Source organism: Salmo trutta, chromosome 17 (assembly GCF_901001165.1).
Source record: "Salmo trutta chromosome 17, fSalTru1.1, whole genome shotgun sequence".
Lineage (NCBI taxonomy): Eukaryota > Metazoa > Chordata > Actinopteri > Salmoniformes > Salmonidae > Salmo > Salmo trutta.
Window position 1 is genome coordinate 47,710,527 of NC_042973.1, and position 15,960 is coordinate 47,726,486.

A 15,960-nucleotide genomic window follows, 5' to 3' on the forward strand; every position below is an offset into this window, starting at 1 on the left:
GGAGCTGGAACAAAACAGAGTGTTGATGGAGAGAGTGATTATGATGTCATCATGTGGTTGTCTTATACCTGTGTGTCTGCCTGTCTGTCTGTCTGTCTGTCTGTCAGGGCATGCAGACTGACAGCAGCGTGTTGGTTGGCTCGGTGGCTTTGTAGAGGTGGTGGTGCATGCAGAAACAAGGGCAGGTTCAGTGTTTCAGACTAGGAGTCATGGCAGGCATAGTGGGGTGGAGGGTGTGTGAGGGGGTCAGGTGGGGGTAGTGGGACTGAGACAGGGGTGTTGAGAGGGTTTTGGCTCTAGGATTTTGTGCTGTGTCAGCTGGGATTTGTCAACTCTCTCCAAACAACGCAATGGGACAGGCACAGGGATATCCCTTCCCCGCACCCAAAGCATTACCCTCCCAAAAATAGGAACACAAACCCAGCAGAGAGGACACCAACATCTATCATATGAGCCTGTCAATCAATTAACTAACTAATCAATCATACCCTTCATTCAACAAGCTATAATCAGAGAGAGGATCACACAACATTTCGGGACAATGTTAGGAATAATGGAGTGGGAGTGGGAGTGGGAGTGGGGGTGGGGAGGCTAGCGTGGTGGTGCTCCTGCAATGATAAACAACACTAACAAAAAACAAAATCAAAACAAAGACCCCAAGGAATGACTTGACATAATCATGTGCCCCTGTTGGTTAAACCAGCACTGGAGAGAGAAACGATTGTCGTCGAGGGAGACGGAAAAAGAGAGGCGGGGCAAGGTACTCTCTGTGTCTCCGCCCCCTCACCGCCAACATCCCGCCCACAGCTCTAGAAATGTCTCACCTCTTCTTTCATCAAAAAAGGTCGCTCCCTCTCTTTTCTTTCAGTTTCTTCAGGTGTCTTCTCTCCCTTTAAAATCGGTTATGGTTTCCAGCCCTCACCTCATTCCCACCATCCTCCCCTCATCCTCCATTAATTTTCCTCTTCTTCCTCCTCTTTTCTACACCCCCTTGGCGGTGCTGATGTGGACGCTGCTGAAGCACTTGCCCATGGCTTCAAACAGAGGATCGCAGAAGGTGTGGATGCAGATGGAGTAAACACGGCTGACACAGTGGATCTCGATCAGATAGCTCTTGATGCACGGCACCACCGCCCAGATGTGGATGAAGGACAGGATGGCGAAGAAGATGCCCCAGACCAGTGCCAGCGGGATTCCCACCAGGGCGGTAAGGAGACGGTAGCACCAGTACTTGGTCACCGTGAAGGTGGTGAAGCTAGCCTTCCACACGCCGTCGAAGCTGTATGTCCCTGGAGGCTCCGCGATCACATCCTCGAATTCCACCTGACGGGAGAAGAGAATCACTGAATCAATAATGGTTCATTAGACAGCCAAAGCAACTAACATAGATAAAGAATATAACCTATTTCTAAAAATGTGCATTTGAGTTCATAAGGTACAAGTATTACAAGAGATTTATGTCTCTTCATAGTGACTGGTACGGAAGGTCAAACCAACCCCCCCCCCCCCACAGCAAACATTTTAGTGATGCAGCACCATATTCCCAAGATGGTGCAACACTAACCACTTTCTCACAGCAGGAAAATAATAAAAGGAAATGTGAATTATTGTGTGGATTATAAATCATGGACATTTTTATAGGGGTTGATCATTTTCAAATCAAATCAAATCAAGAAATGTCCTGCCTCAACAGGGTGATCAAATGAAGATCCTACATCTTTACATGAAGACTAGTCAAGACTAGCCGGATGGGCCACAGGTAAACGATGAAATGTATTTATTTTCAGTGTAAAAAAGACTTCTCAGGTGATCGACGGGTTTCCTACGTGCCTCCCAAGTACCCATGACCACATAGACATTTTAGTGCAGACTGAAGTGGAAAAACACACGTATGCTAGCACGCTTGCTCTCTCTCGCAACCTCACTACCCTTCTCTCGCTACCTCTCTTTCCCTTTCACTCTCCCCTTCGCTACATGGCCCATGATCATCGGATGGGGCCACAGTGTCTTCTGATCCCTCCTGTCTCAGCCTCCAGTATTTATGCTGCAGTAGTTTATGTGTCGGGGGGCTAGGGTCAGTCTGTTACATCTGGAGTATTCTTGTCTTATCCGGTGTCCTGTGTGAATGTAAATATGCTCTCTCTAATTCTCTTTCTCTCTTTCTTTCTTTCTCTCGGAGGACCTGAGCCCTAGGACCATGCCTCAGGACTACCTGGCATGATGACTCCTTGCTGTCCCCAGTCCACCTGGCCATGCTGCTGCTCCAGTTTCAACTGTTCTGCCTGCGGCTACGGAACCCTGACCTGTTCACCGGACGTGCTTGTTGCACCCTCGACAATTACTATGATTATTATTATTTGACCATGCTGGTCATTTACGAACATTTTAACATCTTTACCATGTTCTGTTATAATATCCACCCGGCACAGCCAGAAGAGGACTGGCCACCCCTCATAGCCTGGTTCCTCTCTAGGTTTCTTCCTAGGTTTTTGGCCTTTCTCAGGAGTTTTTCCTAGGGAGTTTTTCCCAGCCACCGTGCTTCTTTCACATGCATTGCTTGCTGTTTGGGGTTTTAGGCTGGGTTTCTGTACAGCACTTTGAGATTTCAGCTGATGTACGAAGGGCTATATAAATAAATTTGATTTGATTTGATTTGATTTGATAGAGCAAATATTTATTTTACAGTTACTTAATTGCGTGTGTGTTTTGTCTGCGAGAGATGTGTTGCTGTCAGAGGGTTTAACAACACCTCTATCTAGTGCAGAGTAAAAGTGAATTTTTTATATTAAATTGAACGTTTTATTCAGAAGACATTCCTACCAGCTCTTACTGTGTACACAAAGGGGTTCCTAAACTGAACATGCTAAACTTATAGCATAAAAAAAAGTTGGTGGTACAGCCCTGTAATATAAGTCATATTATTATTTTAAGCCACAAAACCCAGTAACGTCCATTTAATTTTCCAGAGGCGTACATCTTGAGTACAGTACTGTATGTACCCTTACAAAAAAAAGTGACATTTGCAGTTTCACATGTGAAATGGTTGTTTTCAAGAAGGTTACTTAGACTACCTGAGTATGATAATTGAAGTGTGTTAAAAATAATGATGTATTATTTATGAGCCATCCACTCCATTATTATGGTGTTGCATTGACATATATGCATACTTGGCGCTACTACTAGGTGGAGGCATTCACAGTGTTACTGCTGCAGACGCGTGCCTCTCTTCTTTGTATGTCGCTCCGTGACTGTTGGAAGAAGCCCATTGAAAAGAACAGAGAAGCTAGCTCTTTGTCTCCTTAATTTTATATATTTTTCCAGGTTGTACACATGGTTACGTTTTCAAAACCTAGAGATAACAGTTTAACTAAACTGTTTTGTTTTTTGGGTTATTTTGATGTATAATTTAATTGTTTTGACTGAGTGAAAAACAAGTGAGATTTTCCCATTTACATGACTGTATCCAAGCTAAGTATACAAGTCAATGAGAACAAGATGGCGTTTTGGAAGATTTTTTTTATTTCCGTTATAAATGTTTTGGCTATTAAATAGTTTCATTTTTGCAAACGACGGCTCATATTGAGTGTATTTACATGTAGATATGAACCACATTAATGGTATGTATTTTAGAAGGTTACTTTTTATGAAATTTGTATCTAATGTTCGCATGACAATTGCTAATCGCTAGCTAGCTTAATGATAGGCGATAGCTAGCCTTCAATTTTGTCCTAGCTAGCTATTTTTAGTTTCTCTTATTGTTAGCTGTCCATTGGTTTTTGTTACATTTAATACACAGCCCCCCCCCAAAAAAAGTGTTTTCATGTATTTGAAAATATGTAAATGTGTTTGCTATTGGAATGAATGTAAACAGATACTTTTCTTTTCTACAAAGAGATTATTTTGAATTAGACCTGTCAGAGTTAATCAGTTAACTTGAGTTAACTTTTAATAATTTGAGCTAACGTGATTGGCATGAGGTTATAAGTAACAAAAAATAATTCCCAGGACATAGACATATCTGATATGGGCAGAAAGCTTAAATTCTTGTTAATCTTACTGCACTGTCTAATTTACATTTTACATTTTAGTCATTTAGTCATCCAGAGCAACTTTCAGTAGTGAATGCATACATTTCATACATTTTTTTCTGTAGGAATCGAACCCACAACCCTGGCATTGCAAACACCATGTTTTACCAACTGAGCCACACAGTAGCTATTACAATGAAAAAATACAATGCTATTATTTGAGGACAGTTCACAATTATGAACTTGAAAATGTATTAATAAACCAATTAGGGACATTTGAGCAGTCTTGATACAGCATTTTGAACAGAAATACAATGGTTCATTGGATCAGTCTAAAACTTTGCACATACACTGCTGCCATGTAGTGGCCAAAATCGAAATTGCGCTTGGGCTGGAATAATACATTATGGCCTTTCTCTTACATTTCAAAGATGGCACAAAAATAGAACTGTTTGACCATAATGACCATCTTTATGTTTGGAGGAAAAAGTGGGAGGCTTGCAAGCCGAAGAACACCATCCCAACTGTGAAGCACGGGGGTAGCAGCATCATGTTGTGGGGATGCTTTGCTGCAGAAGGGACTGGTGCACTTCACAAAATAGATGGCATCATTAGGTAGGAAAATTTTGTGGATATATTGAAGCAACATCTCACGACATCAGTCAAGAAGTTAAAGCTTGGTCGCAAATGGGTCTTCCAAATGGACAATAACCCCAAGCTTACTTCCAAAGTTGTGGCAAAATGGCTTAAGGACAACAAAGTCAAGGTATTGGAGTGGCCATCACAAAGCCCTGACCTCAATCCTATAGACAATTTGTGGGCAGAACTGTAAAAGCGTGTGCGAGCAAGGAGGCCTACAAACCTGACTGTTACACTAGCTCTGTCAGGAGGAATGGGCCAAAATTCACCCAACTTATTGTGGGAAGCTTGTGGAAGGCTACCCGAACCGTTTGACCCAAGTTAAACAATTTAAAGGCAATGTTACCAAATACTAATTGAGTGCATGTAAACTTCTGACCCACTGGGAATGTGATGAAAGAAATAAAAGCTAAAATAAATCATTCTCTCTACTATTATTCTGACATTTCACATTCTTAAAATAAAGTGGTGATCCTAACTGACCTAAGACAGGGAATGTTTACTAGGATTAACTGTCAGGAATTGTGAAAAACTGAGTTTAAATGTATTTGGCTAAGGTGTATGTAAACTTCCGACTTCAACTGTACGTCTCAGTACCTGTCGCCCCTTTAGGGATTGGACATACAGTAAAACAAACATTACCCATTCTCAGGTTCAACGTGTGACCAGTCTGGTTGGCTTCAATCTGGAGTGACAACTGTAATGTATTTTTTTTCATTTTGTCCCTAGATTGCAGAATGCCTCAGTCCAGTGTTTCCTGTACTATTGTATAGGTGTGGCGGACAACCCCTGCCTAGCTCTGTTTCCTCCCACCTAAAGGGGTTTCATGTGACTTTCATTTATTTAATTGAATTTGTTACTTAATAAATCATGTTGATTTGGGGCCTTTGTTTGCACCCCGCCTGGACAAGTTAAGGGAATCCCTGCCTCAGCTACTCCATTGAGCCTGAACATATTCATTTCCTACTATAATGTGCCTCCCGCCTCCCAGGATACTGGAGCATTTGGCAGAGAGATGTTAGCTAGCGGCTAGTTAGCGAGCCGATCACTGCTGTGATGCCCATGCGGCGTGGCTGTGGGTGTGTCTACTCTGCCCAGTTTAGCCCCATTGTGGTTTAACAGAAGGCTGCGTGGCTTTGGGGCCACTGCTAGAGCCATTCCACTCCACTGACTGGGCTATAAAGAACTCAGCTTTACAAGAGGAAAATATATTCACAAGGCAAACTCTGCATGGATGTTGATTCTCTGATGTGGCCAATTGAATGCAGCTGTTGAAATTCTAACTATAAGATCACTGCTAAAGAAAGTCAACAGTCTACTGGTTCTGCAGAAAGAGAGAGAGTAGTGTACGTTGTTTGTGTGTGTTGTGTGTGTTTGTGACTGTATGTCTGTATGTATGTATGCGGGTCTGGTGTGTGTGTGTGTCCCTTTAAAAAAAAACATGTGAAATAGCTGTTTTCACATTTTGAGCTTAACTTTCACACGTGAAACCATATTTTCACATGTATTTAATTTAGAATTATCATGTTAACATCACCTTTTCACGTGAGCAGAATAACATGTTTTCACCTCACATGTGAATTGCAGTTTCACAAATTTGTGGTTTCACATGTGAAAATTGTGAAAAATGTGAAAAACTTTGAAAATCAATCATGTGAAAATCTAATTTGCAGGTTCACATGTAAGAAAACTCCACGGTTGGAATAATGTTATTCTCCTCACATGAGTTGGGTTCCCTGTTATAATATTTTCATATGATTCTATTTTCATATGACTGAACCCATTGTAATAAAATAGAAAATACTGCACACAAGGCATAAGACTAGTAGGAGAGAGGGTTTTGATTTGATTTATTAGGATCCCCATTAGCCGACGCCAATGGCGACAGCTAGTCTTACTGGGGTCCGACACATAATGAAAAAGACAATACAGACAAAAGACTTTAGAATTGACATACATTTAAAAACATGAACATGCAGTGTGTGTGTGTGTATGTGTGTGTGTGTGTGTGTGTGTGTGTGTGTGTGTGTGTGTGTGTGTGTGTGTGTGTGTGTGTGTGTGTGTGTGTGTGTGTGTGTGTGTGTGTGTGTGTGTGTGTGTGTGGTGCCAAAGTGTGCAAAGCTGTCATCAAGGCAAAGGGTGGCTACTTGAAGAATCTCAAGTATAAAATATTTTTTGATTTGTTTAACACTTTTGGTTACTACATGATTCCATATGTGTTATTTCATAGTTTTGACGTCTTCACTATTATTCTACAAAAAAAAAACTTGAATGAGTAGGTGTTCTGAAACTTTTGACCGGTAGTGTGCATATCAGTTCTTACACACAACAAGTAGCTCCGCTGGGGAAGAGGGTTTGTGCTGTGAGGTGTTGCTTTATTTGTTTTTTGAAACCAGGTTTGTTGTTCACTTGTGAACATAAGATGGAAGGGAGATCCGTGCACTCATGGCTGTGTATAATACTATACTTAATTGAATTTGTTCTGGACCTGGGGACTGTGAAAAGACCCTTGGTGGCATGTCTGGTGGGTTAAGTGTGTGTGTGTCAGTGCTGTGTGTAAGTTTTCTCTGTGTCCTTGCTCGCAAAGCTCTCCCCGAAAAGCTCCTTCATGGCCAAATGATTTTGTGGAGGAGATGCCTCTGAGTCTGCTCCTGTCAGCTCTGTGGCTTGACCCTGCAGAAAAAATGACTTGATCTATTAAACTAATTATTTATTTTCATATTTCATAGAACTATAATTGTGGCAATAAAAAAATGGATGATTCTAATAGCAATAGCATAGACTAAGATTAGACTGCAGTATATTTATTATTTAAGTAATTCACTGTTATTTATTTTTTTACCTCTTCAGTGGCCACAATGTCAGTGGTGAGATCACTGTATGTCCTCCGGCGAAGGGCAGGGTCTAGGTGAGACAGGGTCTTGAACCTTGGATCCAGTGCAGTAGATCTATGAAGGTAGTCCTGTACATTAGGGGGGTATCTGGGGTTCAGGTCCTCTCTAATGGCAGCCTTGACATCTCTAGTGATGGTGCTGTCTTCCTCACTTGGGGCCATGGATTGTAGTATCCTTGTTTCAGAGGTAGGATCACGGACACAGACGGTGCAGTTTCAGTGCTCAATAGGTTTGTAACCGTTTTGAGGGGTTTGAGCACCTGGAGGACCTCCTCTGCCACTTTCACGTCATCATCAGACAAGGTGACGATGTCTTTATATTTTTTCAGGGTCTTGGCTGTCAGTGCAGAGTATACAGCTGCCTGCTGCTCAAGATAGCTCTCCAACATGTCATAAGTGGAGTTCCATCTTGTTGTGACATGGTGTATGAGCTTGTGGGTCGGTAGCTGTAACATTTCTTGCTAGGTCTTAAGCACATGAGCGATTGTTGGGCTTCGGTGGAAAAAACAAACTACCTTCCTGATCCTCCCAAGGAGGCGGTCCATCTGGTTCACTGAGATTCCCCTTTGGGATGCTAGAATTGATCCCATGTGCAAAGCAAGCTATCTGTGGCCCCAGTCCAGCTTCTATCACTTCATTTACTTGGCATTATCTGTGGTGATTGGGATATTGCTTTTGGGCCTCTAGCTTCCACTCTGCTACTGCTCCTAGCAGTACCTGCGCCAGATTTGTGCCTGTGTGACTCTCATAGAGAGGCAGTGTCTGTAGCACCGAACTTCACATCTCCCACTCCTCTGTGGTGTAGTGAGCAGTCACAGTCACGTAGCTTTCCGTTTCCCTGGAGGACCACCCGTATGTGGTGAGGGCAACAGAGGATGGCTTGGATAATTAGTCGACAATTTTGATCTTTTCCTGTTCATAAAGATCTGGCACGACCTTCATACTGAAGTGGGGACGCGAGGGGATTTCGTAGCGTGGCTCAAGCACTTTCACCATATTTTGAAACCCTTTGTTTTCCACAACAGAGTATGGCCTCATGTCTGCAGCGATAAGCATCCCAATAGATTTGGTGATGGCTTTAGCCCGGTCTGATTCTGCAGCAAAGGGCTGCTTAAATGCTGCGGTGAGAAGTTGGTGTCTCTTTGTAATGCGTGTATATGGGAGGCGAAGTCAAGTTCAGGAGAACGGAGTATAATAAACAGGCGCACTTTAATACCGGTTAACAAATGACAGCACATAACGCATACTAGTGCCAAAACACGGTCTAAAACAAAAGTGCCTGACAAATATCCACGTAACAAATAACAATCACTCACAAATACAACATGGGGAACAGAGGGTTAAATAATAAACAAGTAATTGGTTGGGTGAAGCCAGGTGTGATAAGACAAAGACAGAACAAATGGAAAATGAAAAGTGGAAAGCCGGTGACGTCGACCGCCGAACGCCGCCCGAACAAGGAGAGGGACCGACTTCGGCGGAAGTCGTGACACTCTTGGCTGAGTTGGCTCTCGTTACTGACACACCAGGTTGATGATGATTTAAATGTGTGACCATGCTCCATGTATTTCCATGATCATACGGATTTCTTGAGGCACAATGCCTACACACAGTAATGGTGTTGTCCACCGTCATCATATTTGACAGGGAAGCCAAAATGCTCCCATACATGAGACTTAAATGAAGCGGGAGGCTTTTCCAGTTGTTCAGCGCCTCAGCTAGCCATGGCTGTCACTGCTCTTTTTTCTTCTTTGCTTTTTGCAACGCGAGCATCCAGGATTGATTCAACATGCCCCGTTCACGTGAACAGTACACACAACTGCTTTAAAAAAATTATCAAATCAACCTTCAGGCTTCAGAGTAAAACACAGCACGCATCTATCTGTCTTGTCTTTATCTTTTCACTGCAACTCTGCATCGAGATTTATGGAATTATTACTTTAAAAAGTAACAGCGGCAGTAAAACTGTATTTCACACTATGATGGTTAAACTTTACAATTGATCCGCGGTTCACATGCATGCCGAACCATGGGGGGTGATCCGTACGGATCACGGATCAACTACGGTCCATTACACCACTATTAGCTGTGGTTGCTGATGCGTATATGGTTGAATCATGCTTTGTTTAATGCCAGCGGCAGGTCATTGGTAAAAATAGAAAAGAGTAGAGGGCCTAGAGATCTGCCCTACGGTACACCACACTTTACATGTTTGACATTAGAGAAGCTTCCATTAAAGAAAACCCTCTGAGTTCTATTAGATAGATAGCGCTGAATCCATGATATGGCAGAGGTTGAAAAGCCATAACGCATAAGATCTCAACAACAGGATAGGGTCAATAATATCAAAGGCTGCACTGAAATATAACAGTACAGCTCCCGTCTTCTTATTATCAATTTCTTTCAACCAATCATCCGTCATTTGTGTCAGTGCAGTACAGTACATGTTGAGTTCCCTTCTCTATAAGCATGCTGAAGATCCCTCAGCTCTATAAGATCCCTCACCTATGTGGGTGTTTTCATGTTTTATGAATCAAAGTTCACTACTTCAAATGCCTGACCCTCTCCCAGTGGATGGTGACCCCTTACATATGAATAAATAACCCAGCTGGACATGGCGATGGACATGGGCTGTGACTGCATCCAAAATGGCACCTTATTCCCTATTTAGTGCACTACTTTTGACCAGGGCCATAGGGAATAGGGTGCCATTTGGGAAGCAGCCTCTGTCTTTGTGGCAGCTGCTGTTCTGTTCCCACCACACACGACAGGTGGTTTAGCTATAGCCTACATCAGCGCTCTTTCATCCAAGCTTTCTCTCAACAAACAAATCTTTTACATACAGGGCCTTCACAAAATAGTCATGCCCCTTGACTTACTGCCTGAATTCATAATGGATTAAATAGATTTTTTCTCTCATCCATCTACATACAATACCCCAAAATGACAATGTGAAAAAAATGTTTTTAGAATTGTTTGCATATTTATTGAAAATTAAATACAGAAATATGTAATTTACATAAGTATTCACACCCCTGAGTCAATACTTTGTAGAAGCACATTTGGCAGCGATTACAGCTTCTGGATAAGTCTTAAGAGCTTTCCACACATGGATTTGCAACATTTGCCCATTATTCTTTTCAAAAATGTTCAAGCTCTGTCAAATTGGTTGTGGATCATTGCTAGAAAATTATTTTCAGGTCTTACCATAGATTTTCAAGTAAATTTAAATCAAAACTGTAACTCGGCAACTCAGGGACATTCACGGTCTTCTTGGTAAGCAACTCCAGTGTAGATGTGGCCTTGTGTTATATGTTATTGTCCTGCTGAAATGTGAATTCATCTGAGTGTCTGGTGGAAAGCCGACTTAATCCGTTTTTTTCCCTGTGCTTAGCTCTATTCTGTTAGTTTTTTTTATCCTGAAAAACTCATCAGTCCTTTACGATTACAATCATACCCATAACATGATGCAGCCACCACTATGCTTGAAAATATGGAGAGTGGTACTTAGTAATGTGTTGTATTGGATTTGCCCCAAACGTAACACCTATTCAGGACAAAAAGTCAAGTGCTTTGCCAATTGTTTTGCTGTATTACTTTAGTGCCTTGTTGCAAACAGGATGCATATTTTTGAATATTTTATTCTGTACAGGCTTCCTTCTTTTAACTTTGTCAATTAGGTTAGTATTGTGGAGTAACTACAATGTTGTTTATCCATCCTCAGTTCTCCTATCCCAGCCCATAAACTCTGTAACTGTTTTAAAGTCACCATTGGCCTGAGGGGTTTCCTTCCTCTCCGGCAACTGAGTTAGGAAGGACGCCTGTGTCTTTGTAGTGACTGGGTGCTTTGATAAACCATCCAAAGTGCAATTAACAACTTACCCATGCTCAAAGGTATATTCAATGTGTGTTTATGTAAAAAAAAATTACCCATCTACCAATAGGTTCCCATTGCGAGTCATTTGAAATCCTCCCTGGTCTTTGTGGTTGAATCTGTGTTTGAAATTCACTTGCTTACTGAAGGACCTTACAGATAATTGTGTGTGGGATACAGAGATGAGATAGTCATAAAAAAAATCATGTTAAACACTGTAATTGCAAACATAGTGAGTCCATGCAACGTATTATGTATCTTGTCAAGCAAATTTTTACTCCTGAACTTATTTAGGCTTGCTATAACAAATGGGTTGGATACCCTTTGACTCAATACATTTCAGCATTTCATTTTTTATTCATTTGTAAACGTTTTGAAAAACATAATTCCACTTTGATATTATGGAGTAGTGTATGTAGGCCAGTGACACAAAATCTCAATGTAATCTATTAAAAATCATGCTGTAACACCACAAAATGTGGAAAAAGTCAACGGGTGTGAATACTTTCTGAACGCACTGTAAGAACACAAAATGGACACAGTGTGGTTTGTGTCTACTTTGAAAAGAATGATTCTCTTTAATAGCTCACTAATTTAATAACAGATGCTGTGTAACTATAAAACAAGGACTGTGAGAAATGTTTTGTTCCGACAACAGGATATGAGTAATATTTCCTCTGTTCCAACACCGGAGCAAGGATGTTCCACTCTGTTCTAATGACAGCAGCCGCAGCAACATGGGCCCTCAGATCCTCAAAATGTTATACAGCTGCACCATTGTGAGCAAGGTACTACAGAGGATGGTGAGTACAGCCCAGTACATCACTGGGGCTGAGCTCCCTGCCACCCAGGACCTCTGTACCAAGCAGTGTCAAAGAAAGAAAGGAAAAATTGTCAAAGACTCTTGGCAACCAATCCATAGAATTTTCTCTGCAAGGCAAGCAGTACTAGTGCAGCAAGGCAAGCAGTACTAGTGCACCATGTCTGGAAACAAAAGGACCCTGAACTTAATCAACGCCCAAGCCATAAGACTGCTAAATAGCTCATCAAATTTTTACCTACACTGACCCTTTTTTGCACTAACCCTCTTGCACGGATTCTATGAGCACACACTGGACTCTACCCACACACTCACACTCCAACACACACATACACATCTCAACACTCACACTTTCTTGTACTTTCTTGCATTGCATTTCTGTCTGTAATAAAGCCCTTTTGTGGGGAAAAACTCATTCTGATTGACTGGGCCTGGCTCCCCAGTGGGTCGGCCTGGCTCCCATGTGGGTGGGCCTATGCCCTCCCAGGCACACCAATGGCTGTGCCCCTGCCGAGTCATGTGAAGGGCCTAATTTATTTATTTCAATTGACTGATTTCCTTATATAAACTGTAATTCAAAGTTTTATATTTTTGTTCAGTAAGCATAGCTACCTCAATTACCTCATTCCCATGCACATCGACTACGTACTGGTGCTCCCTGTACATAGCCATGTTATTTTTTACTCTTTATTGTTATTCCCTATTCACTGTGTATTTATTCCTCATGTCGCTATTTATTTTATTATTTTTTATTGTTATAAGCTTTATCTCTAACTCTGCATTGTTGGTAAAAGACCCATAAGTAAGCATTTCACTGTTGTTTATGAAGCATGTGACAAATACATTTTATTAAGAATATGCTCTGCTGCTGCTTACAACTTTTACGCACGTGTTGAGCCCCTTCACAAACCTATTGTAAAAACATTGTAAACTGGGGTCATGAACCCGAAAAAGCTCAAACTGACATATAGTATAGGTTACACGTGAGAATGCTATGCGACTCACCACCCACTTCGCATATTTTTTTGATAAATGTTTATCTTATTTTTCAATCATTGAGTTTTTTTAATTATTATTTTATTCCCTTAATTAGGCTACGTTTCTATTGTTGTTGCATTTGTCGAGAGGTGAACCTGAAAGTAAGCATTTTGTTGCATTGTTTACTCCATGTATATCATGTGTATCTGATTAATATCTGACTAACTTGAACTTGAACACACACAGTAGGCTACTTTGGGTCACCCTTGACAACTTACTGTGCACATTTGACTGTTCCTAGTCAATCAGCGTGCAAGTGACAATTTCCAGTCCTCATGGGTATATTATAACGGTAACATGCATAATAATACAAAATCCCGTATACGGACTGTTTCGGATTTGAACTCACCTTGACAACATCGTCGTTTAAGTGCTTGGGGTCCCGGTTCACCAGGTCGATCTCTTTTGTGTGGACGTCCTGCATCGTCTTCATCCCGCTCATACTGTCGTTATCCATGTCTTTGTTATTTGGTTTGTATATGTTCCCTTGTTTCCTGATGAACTGCGAGTGCAGAAATCCCTTGTAGTCCGGAGGGAAAGAAGAGAAGCGGGGGATAAATTAGTGGAGAGACGGACTGAGCGCACCAGAGTTAGCAGCCTACCCCAGCCTGAGATGGTTTTAAGGGAGAGCACCACACCCCTCTATAGCAGATATCTGTCTCTCACCGCAAGGGGTCGTCACCAAGAACTCACACAATGCGTGTTAACGGTGGTTATTAGCATGGCTGTATGCTCTGTACACCGAGAACCTGTTTCACATAAGGCATCGCAAGCATATTTTCCAATCATGTAACTGTCGTCAAGTTTTACTGGAATGTGCATTTTTCGATCTATTAGCTAGTCTAATAGAATTAACATTCTAAAAAAAAAACACAACTTTGACTGACTGTGCGCATAATTATCTATGTGGATTAAAACATAAATAATGCTCAGAATGTAAGAAGTGTGGTTTATTTATTTATAGGGGACAACGCACATTAATCAACATCAATATTACAATAATGCAACATCCATGTAAATGTGCCGGGGTTACCCAAAAGCTAATTTGCACCCAAAGTCCCAGGGTAGGTAAGGGCAATTCCACAGCCACAGTACAAATACTCACTAAATCAATAGAAAATACAAGTGAATAAATAACTGTAAACGTCTCATGTCAGTGCTAATGGATAGAGGGGGCTTGCACATTCGCCCAGTCGGAGTGGGAGTAACGTTCACAACCAGGTGCCAAAAAAGATAACTATTGGCAAATAGGCTTTGGAGATGAAAAGTTTCCCAATTTTCTAAGGGCATTTTCGATAAATGTCAGAATGAGAATGAGCCAGATAAACTGTATTGCTCTCAGATGATGAAATATCTTCTAAAAACGTACAAATATATCATGTAACAGTTATACACCGACTATGATAAGACAGCAGTGTCCAGAAGAGAACCGAGAACCATACCTCGTCAGTTTCGCCGTCCTTGAGTCCACCAGTCATGCTGTCCCGCGCCTAAAGTGCGAACAGACCAGTGTGTCGTTGAAGCAAGACAATATCAGTTTAACAGAGGAAGTAAAGCAATAACAGGAGGCGTGTGGAATATGGTGACGGCTTGGAGGGCTCCTCCGGGGATATTACCAAATCCTGTCGCCTTATCTTTACGTTGCGCACATTGGAAGCACAGTTAGTTAAGCAGCTGTAGAGACCTAAGAGTAAATCTCGGCGCGCATCTGCATGGACTGAATGAATGTGTTTCATATTCACTGAGCAGTCACCTGTGTACACTGTAAAACCGTTCCTGTTGTTTTTAACTTACCATAAAAAAAGATACATTATGTTACTGTACCATATTTTACAGTATTCAATAATGTTACTGTGATCTTTTTTTCAGTAGTTTTTATGGTAACTTACAGGCAACTGTCTGCCTGTAACTTACACAAAACAACAGTACAGTGCATTATTGTACTAATTTTATGGTAATTGTAAAGAATTCATGAATGGACAGATTAATTAATTACATTTATTGAGGAGATGGGGTTTGCATTTTACTGTATTTTACCATAATTGCATGGGATTGGTGCAAGCAGGTTGTCCGCTAGGTATTGTGTTTACATATTACAGCAAATCAATGAATACCAGTTTGGAAGCCTTTGTTAAGGCCTCTAGAAGTGCAAGTGATATAAAATATCACACTTAAGTATTTTATAATTGCACTTCTAGAGGCCTTAAAGGTCCCACACATTCATCCTATTTCCCAAGTAAAAATAGCATTTGAATGACCCAAAACATCACCCATAATATCTTTATGCTATTAAAATGCTCAGAATTGAATATATTTGACCTTTTCTCTCATCTCTAACTATCAGGAAGCTTGAAAGAACAGGCTGAGTGGGCGGGGAGCTTATATATCAGCTCACCTTGACTGACAGCTCTTTAAAACACCCTTGCAGTCGTTGCCAGTGGCCCACTGTGAAGCAGCCACAGGTTAACCCTGTCATTGATGACACGGTTAACAATAGACTACTCATTCTGACCTTAAATATTATGCCTCAAACCATTTACCTGCAAAAGGCTCTCATGGTCAACAGAGCTGAAAATGGACTGTTGGATGTCAGACAAACATCATTACAGAATACAGTTACTTCAATAATATACTTCTTCAGAAGAATTAGTAAAGTTTGAGCCAACTT

General features: G+C 41.3%; 1 protein-coding gene across 1 annotated transcript; it reads right to left on the bottom strand.

The window, feature by feature from the left end:
• Positions 1-302: 302 nt before the first annotated feature.
• Positions 303-14,962, bottom strand: LOC115152327 (caveolin-1). Its single transcript, XM_029697100.1, has 3 exons — positions 14,735-14,962; positions 13,642-13,812; positions 303-1,323 (listed from the first exon to the last, which is right to left on the bottom strand). The coding sequence occupies exons 1-3, from the start codon at positions 14,768-14,770 to the stop codon at positions 982-984; spliced, it is 549 nt and encodes a 182-aa protein (XP_029552960.1). The 5' UTR covers positions 14,771-14,962; the 3' UTR covers positions 303-981.
• Between the last annotated feature and the right edge of the window lie 998 nt (positions 14,963-15,960).

Bases quoted from the DNA above. Each gene is read 5' to 3' on its own strand.
- LOC115152327 (XM_029697100.1), bottom strand. From the start codon at position 14,770: ATGACTGGTGGACTCAAGGACGGCGAAACTGACGAG. The intron at 13,813-14,734 runs GTATGGTTCTCG...CCGGACTACAAG, and splicing joins AGGACGGCGAAACTGACGAG to GGATTTCTGCACTCGCAGTT. The intron at 1,324-13,641 runs GTGAGTTCAAAT...TTCTCCCGTCAG, and splicing joins TAAACGACGATGTTGTCAAG to GTGGAATTCGAGGATGTGAT.